The sequence below is a fragment of the Aquarana catesbeiana genome, linkage group LG03 (assembly GCF_042186555.1).
Source record: "Aquarana catesbeiana isolate 2022-GZ linkage group LG03, ASM4218655v1, whole genome shotgun sequence".
Taxonomy (NCBI): Eukaryota; Metazoa; Chordata; class Amphibia; order Anura; family Ranidae; genus Aquarana; species Aquarana catesbeiana.
The window spans coordinates 337,731,413-337,750,804 of record NC_133326.1 but is presented as its reverse complement, the minus strand read 5'-3'; the positions used below and the strand labels follow the sequence as shown (position 1 = coordinate 337,750,804).

Here is a 19,392-nt window from a genome sequence, read left to right as displayed (position 1 = left end):
TGCTTATATTTGCATTAGTCATGGAGCCTCTTGCGCGCTCGGTCAGATTCTCCTCTAAAATTTCTGGTATACAATTGGTCCCACAAATTGGCTTTTTGCTGATGACGTTATTTTAGTTTGCACTGATTCTCTCCACTCACTATCTGCTGTTCAACACATCATTTCTATGTTTGGCCCTATATCCTACTATAAAATGAAATAAAGCAAATCTTTAATTTTAGGCCTCAACATCGCTCCTTTACTATAAAACACCATACAATCACGCCTGGGCAACCACCCATTTAAACTACGTTCTTCATCAAAAAGGCTTTTCGCTCCTTTCAATCAATTTCAATTACATTTTCAATCCTTTTTGGATAAACTCCCTAAAGAACTAGACCACCTGAATATTTTAAAATTCTCCAATGTGGGTAGGATACTGTAACTGCTTTTAAAGTGTCCATTCTCTCAAAGCTATTATATGTGTTCCAAATGATTCCTATCCTTATCCCCAGACAATATTTTATTAAACTACACTCCCTTCTCGTCTGCTTCATTTGAAAAAGGAAAAAATCCTGATGTGCTTTCCCTATTTTTCGTTGGTGGCTTATCTCTACCCAATCTCTGCAGTTATAAGCTTTACCGACTAACAGTACTAACATCACTCTGTTGGCTTCCCTCTCAAAGTAACCTCCTCCTCTCTCATTATATCCAGCTATTCAATCCACTATTGATGCAATACAGACTCTTTCTCCTCTCATGTCCATAGACAGATCTGATATTAAGATTTTGCTCCCACTACAATATTTGCAAAATTACATTCCTCATCTTAATCTTAGCTCATTTGATCAAGCAGGTATCTGTTATACAGGGCTGGTGCAAGGATTTTTGTCTACATAGGTGAATGTACATTTTGGTGCCCCCCTGTCCTCCTGCTACCCCCATCCCCTCTCCTCCGCAATGCAACCCCCACCTCCACTGTCTACAGCTTCAATGGGACATCCTTCATGTTGCACTCATAATGTGATGGGGTGCAGCGCGAAGGACGTCACACCATATTGAAAATTGAAGCTGTGCTGAACTGGCATTAAATGGCAGTGTGTAATGAGGGAGTGGAGTTATGCATTCTCTGCTTCTCCTCACTGGCTACGGGACAGCTGGCAAGTGAGGCAAACTAAATCGTACACACTGTTCCCAGTAGGAGAGAAGGCGCAGCTAAATGAAATGCATACCTCTCAAATTTTAAACTTCAGAATGAAAAACACTTGAAGGATCAAGTGACTGCGGCATGCATATCTTAAGAGGCATTGTTAAACAAAAGCCAGGCTTCCTTGTACCTATAAAATATGCTGTGATTGCTATGCGATAAGCAAGAGTCTCATGAACACATATAAACCTCAGCACAATCATCAAAAAAAAAAAAAAAAAAGAATGAAAAGCTTCCATTGAATATGGTTTTTCACACATTTACAAATATACAATAAGCTAACAATTTATCTGAGCCTACCTTAACGATGACCGTCAAAAAAAGAGTCAAGGACGTCTTAACGACCAGCAACTGTTAAGACAATGAACACTTTGGTGAGAAGTATGTAATGTACAGTAGTTTATATATAATGCAGGAGCCTGTAAGGCAGAGCACAGAGTGCTGCAGTCAGTGTCAGGTTTAGGATACATACCACAGACTGCAGGGGTTCAGGGTGTGTAATACAATGTGTTCAAGGATCAGGAGTATGTAACACAGAGAAGGTTGTAGTCAATGCCACATTTAGGAATGCATGACACACAGAGTGCAGGGGACAGGAGTATGTAATGCACAAAATGCACTGGATAGAAGTGTGTAACGCACAGTGTATCAGTAAGGCGAGTGCAAAATTTCCCCTCCAAAACTTTACCCTTTCAGCAAAAATCCCCACCCCCTCCCCTCTAAATAAGAACCACTACTAATATGTAAGCTTTCCCCCTCCCAGTACAAATCCTCTCTCCTCCTCCCAGAACAAATCCCCCCTCCCAACACAAATCTTCTTCCCCTTTTCATGGCACAAGTCCTCCTCCACACTCCCCAAATCCCCGGTCCCAACACATTCCCCTCTTCTTCCCCATCCTAGCACTTATCCCTATACTCCTCAATTCCCCCTCCCAACACAAATCCTGTTCCTATCCCAGCAAAATCCTCCTTTCCCCCAATACCCTCTCAGAATAAATCTTCTTCCTCCCCTCAAATTCTCCCTCCCAGCACAACCCCCCATTCCAGCACAAACCCTTCCTCACCCAATTTCCGCTCTCATAATCCCCTCGGAACAAATCCTCTTTCTCCCCAATCCCCCTTCCCAGCACAACAAATGCCCCAAAATGTTTTCTCTCAGCAAACCCCCCTCCCCCCATTCTAGCATAATACGCACCCCAATCTTTCTTCTAGCACAGATCTTCCTCCCAGTGTAAATCTTTTCCCCATTTCTAGCACAATTCCTCTCCCCCAAATTCCCCTTCCCAGCGCAAATCTTCAACTCCCTAAATCCCCCCTTCCTACACAAATCCTCATCCCAGCACAAATACATCACCCCCAAATCCCCTCCCAACACAAATCCTCCCCCCACTTCTAGCACAAACCCTTTTCCTGCTCTTCAAATCCCCCCAGGACAAATATCCCCCCCAATCCCCGTTCCCAGCAAATATCCTCTTCCCACTTTGAGCACAGATCCTCTCCCCCAAGTCCTCCATTTCAGCACCCCCACTAGCCTGGGTCAAATCCTCTCCCCCCCCCCCAATCCTTCCCAGCACATATCCTCTTTCCCCCAAATCCCCCTCTCCAGCACAAGTCTGCTCTACAGTTCTGTCATAAATCCTCCCACCAAAATCCCTGGCAGGATGTCAAAAAAAGTCCTACAAGCAGCTTCTTTAAGGCACGCTAGCACCCGAAAAGTGCAGCAAAAACTACGGTAAAGCGCTGCTAAAACTAGCAGTGCTTTACTGCCAACACCCCCGCGCTAGCAGTGTGAAAGGGCTCTTAATGACACCACAAACGCACGTCCCAAATATAATGTGTTTACCTGCATTGGATCATATGGAACAGTAGTACAATGCAATACAATTCATGTGCGTCTTATAACTCTGGGTGCAGTCCGGCACAATGTCAGCCCATTCAAATTAATAGGCTGAAATTACACTGCACCTGGAACGCATGTGAAATATAAAAGAAAAACCCTTCATAGTGCAGTATGTATATTCAAAAATATATAATAAATGAATAAATTGCACTTACAAAAATGATACTAGTATGTCAGCGAGCAGCGATCAACAACAAAAAGGTAGACTGCGGCGTCTCCATTTACTTCTCTTTACTTCCTATACGAATCATCACTCCACCATCTGTGGAGGAAAAAAACCTACGCGTTTCGTCACGAATGGACATCTTCTGGGGATTGGCCAAAGGGATTCTGTTGTTTATCGCTGCTCGCTGACATACTAGTATCGTTTTTGTAAATGCAATTTATTAATTTATTAAATCCTTTTGAATATACATACTGCACTATGAAGGGTTTTTTCTTTTATATTTCCAAGTTGATTCGGAAATATTAAGCTGCTGTTCCGGATATCAATCAGGTCCTGGGGAGACCACTAATTCCCCGAGCTTGGTGAGACTGTCCTGGCAGTCATGGCCTTTTGGTAAGCAGGCTAGTCACTTTTTGAGTGTCGATCTGACTGCACTACAATTCTTCTTCCTGCAACTTATCTTCACTGGTTTAATACTCTGCATAGACCCATATGGACTTTATTGTGACAGGGACTCTGCCTTTGTTTTCTTTTTTACCAATTTTTCACTGATTCACAATTTTTTATATAAGTAATTAATTAATATTTTTTGTTTCATTATTCTACATAGACCCATATGGACTTTATTGTGATTGGGACTTTGTCCTATTTTTCTTATCACTTTTTTCACTTATTACATGTAGTTTATCAATATTATGTGTATTATTAGTGCTGAACTTCCTTTTTAATTTTTCTCAATTGAGATGATTTGTTACACCACTACTGTATCCTTTGAATATCACTTCTGCTCTGGGAGATTTTTCCTCCCCTTATGACCAGGCCATTTTTTGCTATTCACCACTGCGACACTTTAATAGGCGAATGCGTAGTCATGCAACGCTGTACCCAAACTAAATGTATATAATTTTTTTTTCACACAAATAGAGCTTTCTTTCGGTAGTATTTGATCACCATTGTTTTTTTTTTTGCAATATAAACAAAAAAGACAGACGATTTTACAATATTATACTACTAATGGTGGCGATCAGCAACTTATAATGGGGCGGCGACATTGGGATGGACAATTTGATACTAACTGACACTGGGGAACACTGACTAACTGCTACTGACATCACCAATGACATTAATACAGTGATCAGTGATACTATACACTATCAGTGTACTGGCTGGGACGAGGTTAACTTCTAGGGCGATCAATGGGTAAATATGAGCCTAACTATTTGTAATGTGTGTACCGTGTGCTGCTTTTACTAGCTGATCACTCAGTTAGTCTGAAACTGACAGATCGTTCCCTCTGTACAGAGCTCTGTGTTGTTTACCAACACAACAGCTCTGGGCTGTGATTGGACAGAGCCAATCAGCAGGTCCTGGCCATGAGTCATTGGGTGGGACTTGCTCCCACTGTGTACATGCGCGTGCCCTAAACACGGAAGTAGGCAGGGGCATATGGGTACATCGCTTTGCCTACAGCTGCTGCTCATCCGCAGTCCATTGTGGGGGGGTGGCCACTAAATGGTTAAATGGGGGCGAGACTTGGGAATCACATACTCTGACTCTGCCTGGCAATCTGCCATTAAATGGGCCTATAGATCCCATAGGAGCGAAGACCACTGGGATATTTTTCAAAAAGTTATACACAGTTTGTATTTCACTATATATAACGTCTCTAGAATGAACCCTACTGTTTCTTCAAGTTGTTGGTGCACCTGTGGAACTACGAGTTCATTATTACATATTTTATGGTATTGCCCTTCACTTACGTCATATTGGAACCAAATTTATAAATTCACATCTGAATTTGCAACATCGCCCATCCCCCCTTCTGCTGACATGGCGCTCCTACATATCATATAGTCTCAATTCCCTTATTGGCCAGAACAATAGTGTTACACATTCTTCTGGTGGCTAAATTGAATATAACAAGGAATTGGAAATCTCTTAACATACTTTACCTAATGTGTCGGATGTAATTATGGTCTGAACCGCATCTGCTTTTTAGAACGTGTATTTGTGGTTAAAAATGATATGGTCCAGTCCTTTAATTCCTTCTGGAATCTTTGAAACACATATAGATTGTATGTACACTAATCCCCTTGCATCTCTGTTTTGTTTTTTACATATACAAAATATTTTACTGTACCATGCTTGGATGCTATATGTGTACTACATATATTTTATCTTATATTATCATGTACAACTTCTTGCTCCATTCTTGCTTCATTCCCCTTTAGAACATTTTGCTTATGTGGATTTCACTTCGGTGTCTCCATTTTGCTTGGGGGGCTGCAGTTCCTTGTTATCACTGATCCTAAGCGCGGAATATCTGTTTTCCATATTGAGGTATGGACGTAAGCTGGACTCTAACCCCTTGGCCAATCATTTGTGGGGGGGCATCACTTCACCTGCTGGAAGGAAAAGTCCTGCCATCTGAAGTGGCCATTGGTTATATGGACTTGCTGGTTCTGATGGCTGAGATGAGAATAAGATTTCTGACACCATTGTGCCAGTTTTGTTATAACGAGTCCACATGGCTGCTGCAAGCATGCCTCATGTAATTATTTTGTGAATCTCTAGGTGATTCTGTACAATGGACGCGTCCAATTTTATACATGCACATAGCCCAATATGCAAGCATATTTTTCTTATCTCCTGAGACTAATATTTTGGATTTTATTATAGAAAAAATATATTCCCTTTGATCTTCCAGAAAAAGAGGTAGCAGTAGTCAGCCTGGTGCCTTCCATCTAAGATAACCCGAAACCCTGCTGATTCTGCAGCAAAAACGTCTGGTGGCTCGTTTGGCTGTACCTTTCCTGCGGATCACAGGAGTGCAGTTCATTCTGCACTCCTGTGGCCCGTTTTCAGCAGACAGGGGGCTAAAGCCACAGTCCAGGCTGGGGAAATATTGCGACAATATGGTCGGGATCTGCCGACAACCCTGGACCGGCAACTGACTCGGCCTTCTCAGTGAGCCACTGACAGCCTGAGCCAGGCGCTCCCGCCCCCTCCACAGTTTAGTGCTCCAGTGAGCTTCAGAGGGATGAGTAGAGCAGACAGCGGTGACTGACAAACACCAGCTCTCTGCTCACGGAGCTCTGAGAACCGAGCGATCAGTGGTATTTGATTGCTCGGTTCTCAGTCTTAGTGCCAGCGGGGACAGATCCACCCAGGTAAGTATAATTCTTGAATAAAAATAAAACCCATACTTAGCTTTTGAAAATATGATACATACACCACCCAGCCCCTCCCCCCACCCACAACCACCACCACCACCACCAGCCCAAAGATGTTTCTGTTTCTTAAAGAAAAGAGCATGTTTTGGGTCCAAACTTTCTAAATGCTAGTTGAAGAACTTTTAAATGATTTGCTTATCACTAACAGTTAAATGAGTTTGTGTTCCCTAAATAGTTTCTTTTGAAACCTTGAGAAAAATGTGTGATCTACCTGTTTAATTGTTGTTGCTACGCTAACAGCTCTATTCTATGGTGTTCAGTGGTTTGGTGGACAACCTATTGTATGGCTTTAATGTTCTGGATGATTATTGTGATTAACATGAATCCCTTAAAGGAAACAGACTATGGAGGCTGCCATTGCTAACCTATTTTCTGAAAATGCTGGTTGTAGTTTTTTTTACAGATCTAGTAATATCTGTGTTTGTTGATGGGCTCCATTCACACAAGCAGACCACATGCAGAATTTAGATGTTTATCCAAATACCAAATGCAATCCTGAAAATGTCAATTTACTTTTGCTTTATGCGGTACAGTTTTCTGAAAACCCGGGCTCAGTGTTTTTTTTTTTTTTATCCAAGAAAAAGTTTTTATTGAAAAACAAGTACATACAGTCCAAGAAATCCACAGTTAAATTGTACATAGTAGCCTAATCAGGCATAGTTCCATAGAAGAATCAGACTCATACAAAAGTATAAAGTACATCCCACTGTTAGAAAATAAGATAGGAATTGATATCACTGCCTCCTACTTATGGAAATTCCAACCCTCTATCTATAACCATCCCGAGCCCAGAGCTCCAATCAGGGCTAATGCGGGGTGCACCATGCCTTCAGCCGTTATTAAGGCGCAGTAATCTATCCATGACCAGGTCCTCCGGAGCTAACCCAGGAGTGCCTAGCCATGGTTCCCATAGTTTTTCAAATTCTCTTGAACATCCCCTGTGTTGGTATATAATTTTCTCCATTCTTAATATATGTCCTAGTGCGGTAATCCATTCCTTGACTGAGGGAGGCGTTTCAGATTTCCAGTGTACCATGATTAGCTTACGGGCCACAAAAAGGGCTCTAGTTAAAGCTTCCCTGACGTGGGGTTCCCACTCTAGTTCATCTAACGCATTCAAAATACAGTGTCTAGGGTCCAGCGGAATTGAGACCCCAAACACTGCGTTCAGCGTGTCCACCACCCCCCTCCAGTACACATGCAATCTGGGACATCTCCATAGCATATGTATTAAATCTCCATGATCTCTCTTACATCTAGTACAGGTTGGGGTGGAAAGAAGTCCCATATTATGTAGCCTATGGGGTGTATAATATGCTCTCAGAAGTGTATATAGTTGCGTTAGTCTTTGCGTTACATTCAGTGAACATATGGAAACTGACTGCAAGACCTCCTCCCATTGATCCTCATCTAAGGGTCCAACATCCAACTCCCATTTCCCTTTTACTGTCAAAGGATGCTTTAGAAGGTATTTGTGGAGCAAGGTGCTATAGCTCTGGAAAATGAATCCTTTAGAGGTCTCCGCCCCTTTAAGCAAATCGACCAAAGGGTTCGAGCTGGTATGCCAATCAGAAGTTTTTGACTGTGCTTCAAATGCGTGTCTAAGTTGCATATAATAAAAAAGCATGGAGGACGGAAGACTATATAGGTCCCTTAAATTGTCAAATGAACGTAATTTGCCCTCACTTATGATTTGCTTTAGGTAGAGAATGCCAAACCTCTTCCACCTTTCCGCATGTTGCAGTTTAGCAAGTTCTGGGTAGGATTAATTTCCCCATATAGGACTATACTCGTTGATACCTGTCGCCTCCTGAATGTACTTAGTTTTGTTCCATATTTTTTCTATGAGGGCATAAGTGGGGAAACATTTCTGAGGCTTGCTAAAGGCCGCGGCCTCTAAAGCCTTGGGAACGGATTTACCCCCTATCGTATGTAGCATTATATATTCTGAAGCGCTAGGGACCCTGGCCGTAGACTCCCCCTCCACGGCCATGGTGCCTATTAAATGTTGCATTTGCGATGACAAGTAATAAAGCCATGGATTTGGCAATGCAAGTCCACCTTCATCTTTAGGGCGTTGTAAGTTTTCCAGTTTTATCCTTGGTGGGCGGTTCTTCCAGATCAGTTCACGAAAAATGGCATTAATTATTCTGAATATCTTAAGTGGGATGACTACCGGTGAATTATGTAGTATGTATAGCAGTTGAGGCATTAGAATCATTTTAATTAGATTCACTTTCTGGGCTCAGTGTTAGCTGAGGCATAAACTCTGCTCTACTTTACCACTGTAGCTGCAATAATGGGATTATGAGGTATCCTTGACTTTTCTGCCACCCTGGGAAAAATTGATATATCACGGGGATACTTTTTCAAACCACAAATAGATACATTTGGCTTTAAGAAGTTCACTCATCCTGACAAGTACATACCGGAGGTGCAGCTGGAAGAGCAATTGGTTTATTAAAGTCTGGTCCAGCAACTGGCTAAAAATAAACAGAAAAAAGGTATTGATAGTCACAATAACAACTTTGAACGCATTCTACATCATTTAGCACCCATTCACACCAGTCCAATTTGCCATGCGATTTGACAGTTCTAAATCGCATGACAAGTTGCCCCCCCTTATTGTCGGCTATGAAACAGTTCAAATTGATGCGACTCATGTTGCAGTGACTTTAAAAAAGGTTCTTGCACTACTTTTTGCCGATTTCATTGCAACTTGCATAGACTTCTGTTGTATGAAGTCGCAAGCAGCAATTAAATCAGCAGTGCAAATCGCACTTAAGTGCGGCTTTGAAATCATGATGAAGTAGCGCGATTTCAAAGCCGCACCGGTATGAACTGGAGGCTTAAAGACAAATCACTCATATATATATATATATATATATATATATATATATATATATATATATATATATATATATACAGTATCTCACAAAAGTGAGTACACCCCTCACATTTTTGTAAATATTTTATTATATCTTTTCATGTGACAACACTGAAGAAATGACACTGTGCCACAATGTAAAGTAGTGAGTGTCCAGCTTGTATAAAAGGGTAAATTTGCTGTCCCCTTAAAATAACTCAAAACACAGCCATTAATGTCTAATCTGCTGGCAACAAAAGTGAGTACACCCCTAAGTGAAAATGTCCAAATTTGGCCCAACGTGTCAATATTTTGTGTGGCCACCATTATTTTCCAGCACTGTCTTAACCCTCTTGGGCATGGAGTTCACCAGAGCTTCACAGGTTGCCACTGGAGTCCTCTTCCACACCTCCATGACGACATCACGGAGCTGGTGGATGCTAGAGACCTTGCTCCTCCACCTTCCATTTGAGGATGCCCCACAGATGATCAATAGGGTTTAGGTCCGGAGACATGCTTGGCTAGTCCATCACCTTTACCCTCAGCTTCTTTAGCAAGGCAGTAGTCATCTTGGATGTGTGTTTGGGGTCGTTATGTACTACTGTGGCCCAGTCTCCGAAGAGAGGGGATCATGCTCTGCTTCTGTATGTCACAGTACATGTTGGCATTCATGGTTCCCTCAATGAACTGTAGCTCCCCAGTGCTGGCAGCACTCATGCAGCCCCAGACCATGAAACTCCCACCACCATGCTTGACTGTAGGAAAAATACACTTGTCTTTGTACTCCTCACCTGGTTGCCATCACACACGCTTGACACCATCTGAAACAAATACGTTTATCTTGGTCTCATCAGACCATAGGACATGGTACCAGTAATCCATGTCCTTAGTCTACTTGTCTTCAGCAAACTGTTTGTGGGCTTCCTTGTGCATGATCTTTAGAAGAGGCTTCCTTCTGGGACGACAGTCATGCAGACCAATTTGATGCAGTATCCAGCGTATTGTCTGAGCACTGACAGACTGACAGACTGACCCCCACCCCTTCAACCTCTGCAGCAATGCTGTCAGCACTCATACGTCTATTTCCCAAGGACAACCTCTGGATATGACGCTAGCACGTGCACTCAACTTCTTTGGTCAACCATGACGAGGCCTATTCTGAGTGGAACCTGTCCTGTTAAATCGCTGTATGGTCTTGGCCACCATGCTGCAGCTCAGTTTCAGGGTCTTGGCAAGCTTCTTATAGCATAAGCCATCTTTATGTAGAGCAACAATTCTTTTTTTCATATCCCCAGAGAGTTTTTTGCCATGAGGTGCCATGTTGAACTTCCAGTGACCAGTATGAGAGAGTGAGAGCGATAACACCAAATTTACCACACCTGCTCCCCATTTATACCTGAGACCTTACACTAACGAGTCACATGACACCGAGGAGGGAAAATGGCTAATTGGACGCAATTTGGACATTTTCACTTAGGGGTGTACTCACTTTTTTGCCAGCGGTTTAGACATTAATGGCTGTGTGTTGAGTTATTTTGAGGGGACAGCAAATTTACACTTTTATACAAGCTGAACACTCACTACTTTACATTGTAGCAAAGTGTCATTTCTTCAGTGTTGTCACATGAAAAGATATAATAAAATATTTTCAAAAATGTGAGGGATGTACTCACTTTTGTGAGATACTGTATATATATATATATATATATATATATATATATATATATATATTTTTTTTTTTTTTTAGTTGTACACCTGGGATTATGTTAATCTTCTGCCTGTTAGCAGTGTCCTTATTTGCAACATACTGACATAAATGTACTATTAATGAGATTTGATTATTGAGCTATCAACATAAAAAGGGAACAAAAACAGTTCTGTGCCACATACAGAGCAGGTGCAGCATGCATGTTCAGCGCTATAATGGGATGCAGCATTTATCAAATCCGTGAGAACCGGTTGTTTTAAATATATGTAGCATCCCTGCCTTGGGGCTGGATAAATTTAGTATATGGCTTTGCTGTAGTCAGCTAACCTGCAATTTATTTTTATAGGTCTGATAGGTTTTATTACCTTAGGCTCCATTCACACCTGAGCGTAGCAATTTACTGTTTTTTACTGTGTTTTTCAAGTTTTTTTTTTTTAAAGCATTTTTGCAGCTTTTTACAAGCGTTTTTAACGACTTGCCTACTGGGCACTTTTACAACCTTCCTGCCCAGGCAAATTTTCAGCTTTCAGCGCTCTCACACTTTGAAATTTTTCACACAAATAGAACTTTCTTTTGGGGGTATTTAATCACTGCTGGATTTTTTATTTTTTTATTAGAAAAAATACCGAAAATTTTGAAAAAGAAAGTTTTTCTTAGTTTCTGTCAGTAAATTTTGTAAATAAGTAATTTTTCTCCTTCACTGATGTGTGCTGATGAGGGGGCACTTATAGGCTGCACTGATGGGCACTGATGAGGTAGCACTTATGGGCAATGGTTAGATGGCACTGAGGAAGAGGCACTAATATGCCGCACTGATGGTCTACTGATAGGTGGCACTGATATGCGGCACTGATGGGTACTAATAGGGGGCACTGGTGAGCACTGATAGGTGACACTGATGGGCACTGATAGGCGGCACTGGTGGGCACTGATAGGTGGCACTAATGGGCACTGATGGATGGCTTTGATGGGCACTGATGGACATTGATTGGCAGCACTGATGAGCAGGCACTGATAGGCACTGAAAGGCAGCACTGACTGGCATCACTAATGAGCAATGACTGGTGTCACTGATGAGCACTGATTGGTGTCACTGATGGGCACTGCTGGGGCTGTACTGTAATCAGGGCACTGATTACCTGTACAGGTCTCCCCTGCGAGGAGATGCCACTGATTGGCTCTCCTCACCTCACACTCTCTCAGTGTGAGGCATGGAGAGCCGATAAACGGTACTTCCTTGTTTACATGTGACCAGCTGTGATTGGACACAACCAATTACATGGGAAAGAGGCACCTCATTGGCTCTTTACTGAGATCTGGGTCACGCCGTGTCCTAGAAACAAGGCGCAGCCACGATTTCCATGCTGCACACCCCCTCAGCGGCCATTCTGGGGCGCCTTTATATGATGTCATCCTAGAACGAGAGCGCATCCCACCCACCATCATTTTACTATACATGGTTAAAGTGTTTTAGAACAGTATTAAAGCGTTTTACAGCTTCAGGCGTTTTTGTTTAGTCAATAGAAAGCACTAGGGGAGGAGAGGGAGAGGAAATTAGGGGTGGACAGCTGGTGTTTGAGCAGAAAACGAGCAAACAAAATGATTGTAAAACGCTCAATGCTCACTTTGCGCACCCCAATCCGGCCCCTGTAAATATTGTGGTTTATGTCAGTGCGCCAATCCATGCATTGTCATGGATGGGGGTGACACCATCACAGTCGAATATCACTTCCTTCCTAATGGTGTCACCCAGGCCTGGACTCGGACAAAAAATAGACCCAGGCATTTTAGACTGAGCAGCCCAGTGGAATCCCCCTAGTGTAAATGCCCCCGCCCCCCCTCCCAGTGTAATCCTCCTAGTGTAAATCCTCCCAGTGTAACAGTGTAAATCCCCCTACCTCATGTAAATCCTTCCAGTTTAATCTCCCATAGTGTAAATTCCCCCAGTATAAATCCCCCTACCATTGTACTCCCCCACGTAAATCCCTGCACCTTTGTACTCCTCGGTGTAAATCCCCACAGTGTAAAACCCCCGCAGTTTTTTCCCCCCTGTGAACCCCCCTGCCCCTTTGTAAATACCCTCCAGTGAAATACCCTCAATGTAACCTCCCGTGTAATCCCCCTAATGTAACCCCCCACCTGTGAAATCCCCCTAATGTAACTTCCCCACCCTGTGTAATCCCCCTAATGTACAGTATCTCACAAAAGTGAGTACACCCTTCACATTTTTGTAACTATTTTTTCATGTGACAACACTGAAGAAATGACAGCTTGCTACAATGTAAAGTAGTGAGTGTACAACAGTGTAAATTTGCTGTCCCCTCAAAATAACTCAACACACAGCCATTAATGTCTAAACCGCTGGCAACAAAAGTAAGTACAACCCTAAGTGAAATGTCCAAATTGGTCCCAAAGTGTCAACATTCTGTGTGGCCACCATTATTTTCCAGCACTGCCTTAACCCTCTTGGGCATGGAGTTCACCAGAGCTTCACAGGTTGCCACTGGAGTCCTCTTCCACTCCTCCATGACGACATCACGGAGCTGGTGGAGACCTTGCGCTCCTCCACCTTATGTAATCCTCCTAATGTAACCCCCCCCCCCTGTGTAATCCCCTTAATAAACCCCCCCCCGTGAAATCCCCCTAATGTAACCCCCTGTGTAATTCCCCTAATGTACCCCCCATGTAATCCCCCTAATGTAACCCCCTGTGTAATCCCCCTAATGTAAATCCCCCTTGTGTAAACCCCCCTAATGTAACCCCTGTGTATATCTGCCCATTGTGACTATATAGTGTATATCTCTCCCCTCCCCACATTTACAGACCTCAGATCAGCAATAGACAAATTATATTGTTGCTGTGCCTATTCCCTTAAAATGTGAATATATAATCAATGTGTATAATTTTAAACAAATAATGCTGCATCTATCCCTTTAAATGTGCATGTGTATCTCCTCCAGTAGTGTTTGGATAGACTCAATTAGTGTCCTTGGTTTCTGTGTTAACAGAGAAAGTATATAATATGAGTTATCCACCAATAAAGAAAATTCAAAATATAGATAAGATTAGAAATCAACAATAATAATAAAGAATATTTGTGCTATGAATGCCCTTATTCACGATAAGATTAGAAATCAACAATAATAATAAAGAATATTTGTGCTATGAATGCCCTTATTCACTAGAGTGAATAAGGACATTCATAGCACAAATATTCTTTATTATTATTGTTGATTTCTAATCTTATCTATATTTTGAATTTTCTTTATTGGTGGAATACTCATATATAGGAATGCGGTTCGAGTCGAACTCATGTTCAACTCGAACATCGGCTGTTCGCCAGTTCGCTGAACAGCGAACAATTTGGGGCAAATTCGAAAGCCACGGAACACCCTTTAAAAGTCTATGGGAGAAATCAAAAGTGCTAATTTGAAAGGCTTATATGCATGGTATTGTCATAAATGTGTTTGGGGACCTGGGTCCTGCCCCAGGGGACATGGATCAATGCAAAAAAAAAGTTTTAAAAAACTGCAGTTTTTTTGGAAGCAGTGATTTTAATAATGCTTAAAATGAAACAATAAAAGTGTAATATTCCTTTAAATTTCGTACCTGGGGGGTGTCTATAGTATGCCTGTGAAGGGGCGCATGTTTCCCGTGTTTAGAACAGTCTGACAGCAAAATGACATTTCAAAGGAAAAAAAAGTTTAAATTTAAAACTACTCGCGGCTATTAATGAATTGTCGGTCCGACAATACACATAAAAGTTCATTGATAAAAACGGCATGGGATTTCCCCACAGGGGAACCCCAAACCAAAATTAAAAAAAAAATGGCGTGGGGTCCCCCCAAAAATCCATACCAGATCCGAGCATGCAACCTGGCAGGCCGCAGGAAAAGAGGGGGGACGAGAGAGCGCCCCCCCTCCTGAACCGTACCAGGCCACATGCCCTCAACATTAGGAGGGTGCTTTGGGGTCCCCCCAAAGCACCTTGTCCCCATGTTGATGGGGACAAGGGCCTCATCCCCACAACCCTTGCCTGGTGGTTGTGGGGGTCTGCAGGCAGGGGGCTTATCGGAATCTGGAAGCCCCCTTTAACAAGGGGACCACCAGATCCCGGCCCCCCCTGTGTGAAATGGTAAGGGGGTACAAAAGTACCCCTACCATTTAAAAAAAAAAGTGTCAAAAATGTTAAAAATTACAAGAGACAGTTTTTGACAATTCCTTTATTTAAAGTCTTCTCCTTTCCATCTTCTATCTTCTTTCTTCTATCTTCATTCGGTTTCTTCCTCCATCTTCTTCTTCCTCTGGTTCTTCCTCCGATCCTCTGCTTCTTGCTCCGGTGTTCTCGTCCAGCATCTTCCTCCGCGGCATCTTCTTCCCTTCTTCATTCTCGGGCCACTCCGCATCCATGATGGGAGGCTCCCGCTGTGTGATGGTTCTCGTCTTCTGACACTTCTTAAATAATGCCCCCTCTGATGTCATGGGGAAACCCATAGGGAAGTTCCCGTCAAGTCCCCGTGCGTCAGAGGGGGGCTGGGTCACTGGGTGGCCCCTCCCTCCGTTATTTAAGAAGTGTCAGAAGACGAGAAGCATCACACAGCGGGAGCCTCCCATCATGGATGCGGAGCGGCCCAAAAACGAAGAAGACACCGCGGAGGAAGATGCTGGACGAGAACACCAGAGCAAGAAGCAGAGGATCGGAGGAAGAACCAGAGGAAGAAGAAGATGGAGGAAGAAACCGAAGGAAGATAAAAGAAAGAAGATAGAAGAAAGAAGATGGAAAGAAGAAGACTTGAAATAAAGGAATTGTCAAAAACTGTCTCTTGTCATTTTTAACATATTTGACACTTTTTTTGTTAAATGGTCGGGGTACGGGGGGGCTGGGATCTAGGAGTCCCCTTGTTAAAGGGGGCTTCCAGATTCCGATAAGCCCCCTGCCCGCAGACCCCCAAAACTACCAGACAAGGGTTGTGGGGATGAGGCCCTTGTCCCCATCAACATGGGACAAGGTGCTTTGGGGGGGACCCCAAAACACCCTCCCAATGTTGAGGGCATGTGGCCTGGTACAGTTTAGGAGGGGGGGCGCTCTCTCGTCCCCCCTCTTTTCCTGCAGCCTGCCAGGTTGCATGCTTGGATAAGAGTCTGGTATAGATTTTTGGGGGGACCCCACGCCATTTTTTTTATTTAGGCCCAGGGTTCCCCTTAAAATCCTGGTCTGATATGGATTTTGAGGGGGACCCCCACGCCATTTTTTTTTTAAATTTTGTTGCGGGGTTCCCCTTAATATCCATACCAGACCTGAAGGGCCTGGTATGGAATTTAGGGGGACCCCCACGCCATTTTTAAAAAAAAATTTGGTTCGGTTTTCCCCTGTGGGGAAATCCCATGCCGTTTTTATCAATGAACTTTTATGTGTATTGTCGGACCGACAATTCATTAATAGCCGCGAGTAGTTTTAAATGACTTTTTTTCCTTTGAAATGTCATTTTGCTGTCAGACTGTTCTAAACACGGGAAACATGCGCCCCTTTACAGGCATACTATAGACACCCCCCAGGCACTACATTTAAAGGAATATTACACTTTTATTATTTCACTTTAAGCATTGATAAAATTCCTGCTCCCGAAAAAACGGTAGTTTTTAAAACTTTTTTTTGCATTGATCCATGTCCCCTGGGGCAGGACCCAGGTCCCCAAACACTTTTTATGCCAATAACTTGCATATAAGCCTTTAAAATTAGCACTTTTGATTATTCATTTTCAAGTCCCATAGACTTTAATGGTGTTCGCGTGTTCAAACAAATTTTTTGCCTGTTCGCATATTCTGGTGCGAACCGAACAGGGGGGTGTTCGGCTCATCCCTACTCATATATACACTTTCTCTGTTAACACAGAAATAAGGACACTAATTGAATCTATCCAAACACTACTGGAGGAGAAATACATGCACATTTAAAGGGATAGGTGCACCATTATTTGTTTAAAATTTTACACAAGGATTATATATGCACATCTTAAGGGAATAAGCACAGCAACAATATAATTTGACTTTTAGTGATTCACATTGTGGGGACACATTTGGGTTGCTTGCAGCCACAAATTAAAACCAGAGCTACATTTTATTACCAGCACAGGCATGGCCGTCTTTAAGGCAGGGCAAAAGGGGGCAGCTGCACTGTTGTGGGGCCCAAAGCAGCTGCCTCATACTTGCCAACTATCCTGGTTTAAATTCCCTTGTCCCTTAAAGTTTTAGTCAGGTGCTGTGTCCAAATATCTCAGTGTGAAGTGCTGCTACTAATGCTGCCCATCTCTGCCCTAATGTGTATGGGTGATTCACCTGCAGACCCTGTGTTTACATGTAAATAACTGGCATTCATATGTAAATAGCGGTGATCATTCATATGTATATCATGCCCCCCTGAGGTCATATCCACCATCACCTATACTGAATGCTGCTCTCTGGGGAGGTAAAGGGGCACGCTTGAAAGTCCTGCCTGCAACTCTTGTCATTAAGCCTAACATCCACCTGTGTTGCAAAGGTAAGCAAATTGGTGGGGGGAGGGGGGGGTAGTGTGGGGTGTGCAGGGGTAGGCAGAGAAGGAATTACAGTTTGTGGTGCACGGGTGAGCAAGGAGGGGATGTATAGAGATAAGGAAGGAGGGTGCAACATGAGCAGAGGAGGCAGGTAGAGTTAAAGGGGTGGAGGATTGGAGTGGATGGGGGAGGTTTGGGGCAGGGGTTTTAGGAAGCAAAGGAGTACTGACAAGGTGGATAAACATATAGGTAGCATGTAGGGTAGCCCATTAATTTCAATGGGATGCTCAATGCGCTAGAAATGCTGAAGAAAGTCCCAAACCCTTTTTCAAAATCACACAGTTGCACAGCACATGTCAGTAGATGCGTGAGGGTGTCAATTGATGGCACTGCTGTGTATCTGTTAAAGGGCAGCACATTTCTGTGGTGTCAGAAAAGGGATTTTGCATGCATTACTGACACACAAATGTGAACACAGGCTAAATGTCTCAGTTACATTGGGGGTCAGTGTAAATCTTCTCATTATATTGGGGCTTGGTGTAAAATCCTTTCATTCACATTAGTGGCCAGTGTGAATGTTCCCCTTACATTAGTGGTCAGTGTAAATCCCTCCTTACATTGGTGGTGGTTACTGTGAATGCTTCTATTACATTAGTGGTCAGTGTTGAAACTCCTCTTCATATTGGTAGTCGGTAAAAAAATCAGCATTGCCAATGTTCACACCCTCCCCTCCCCCCAGCACTGCCACTGATCCCATGAGTTCTAGGATCCCTAGGAGTTTTCTGTCTACTGATGGATCTGCTCACCTCCCCAGTCCATGGTGTGCAGGCAGTGAGGAAATGATGTGCTGTAACCTCTAGGAACTAATCAGTGAGCCGTAATGTGTGCTGTAACCTCTAGCAACCAGTCAGTAAGCGGTAATGATATGCTGTAACCTCTGGCAACCAATTGCAATTGCTGCCTGATCTGATACAGTAAACTAATTTTGAGTCTAGCTTCTATGTATTGTATGTCCCAGAGCAGGTGGGGGGGGGGGCCCATGGGGGCATGGGGGGGGCCCCAATAAATGTTTTGCCCAGGGTCCAATCGATATTAAAGATGTCCCTGAGCACAGGTTGCGTGGGATAACAGTAACCCTTTATTTCAGCAATAGTGTGGGAGATTCAGTCTCCAGTGTTATGAATGTTTACTGGACCCTAGCCAATCACTGGGAAGCTGACCCAGAAGCTGCTGCTGGGTAGAAGATAAATGTTTGAGAGGATCAGATCAGTCTCTTTCCCTGGAAAAGCTACAAAAAGTGTAGCTGCTGACTTTTAATAATCAGACACTTACCTGTCCCACGGTCAAGCAATGCGGGTGCAGGAAGTCTCGCTCCTCTCCGAGGCATTCTAACTGTGGGCGCAATGCACCAGCTGTGCTGCACGCTGTGTTTGGCCGGACAATCTTCTGGGACCTGTGACATGTCCCAGAAGATTGCAGGGAGGGAAGGGGGAAATGTGATCTTCCTTCCGGCGCCACGACGCCAGGGGAGGAAGTGGGAGCTGGGTGCCTGTAAAAACAGGGTACCCGCTCCTCCCCCCCAAAAAATGATATGCCAAATGTGACATGTCAGGGGGTCACCAGTACTTAAAGCAGAAGTTCCATTTTTGGGTGGAACTCCACTTAAATACTCATCAAGAGTTAGATGCCAGGAGGTGCTACAGAAGGACTGCAACTGCTCTTATAGGGTCATAGATTAGTGTAATACATCAACAGATTTATTGGTTGGTTTTCCTTGTCCTCATCTAAGCTGTCATCCAG

General features: G+C 43.3%; 1 protein-coding gene across 3 annotated transcripts in view; it reads right to left on the bottom strand.

Annotated features, from left to right (window-relative positions):
• LOC141132291 (uncharacterized) overlaps positions 1-19,392 on the bottom strand; it is a 234,055-nt gene that overhangs the window by 101,638 nt on the left and 113,025 nt on the right. For 2 of the 3 annotated variants that reach the window (XM_073620548.1, XM_073620549.1), the window contains exons 13-14: positions 8,915-8,968; positions 1,487-1,537 (exon numbers count right to left, since the gene is read on the bottom strand). In XM_073620548.1, the coding sequence (XP_073476649.1) occupies positions 1,487-1,537; positions 8,915-8,968 (105 nt within the window). The remainder of the gene's footprint in view (positions 1-1,486; positions 1,538-8,914; positions 8,969-19,392) is intronic. The other variant, XM_073620550.1, reaches the window with a different exon arrangement.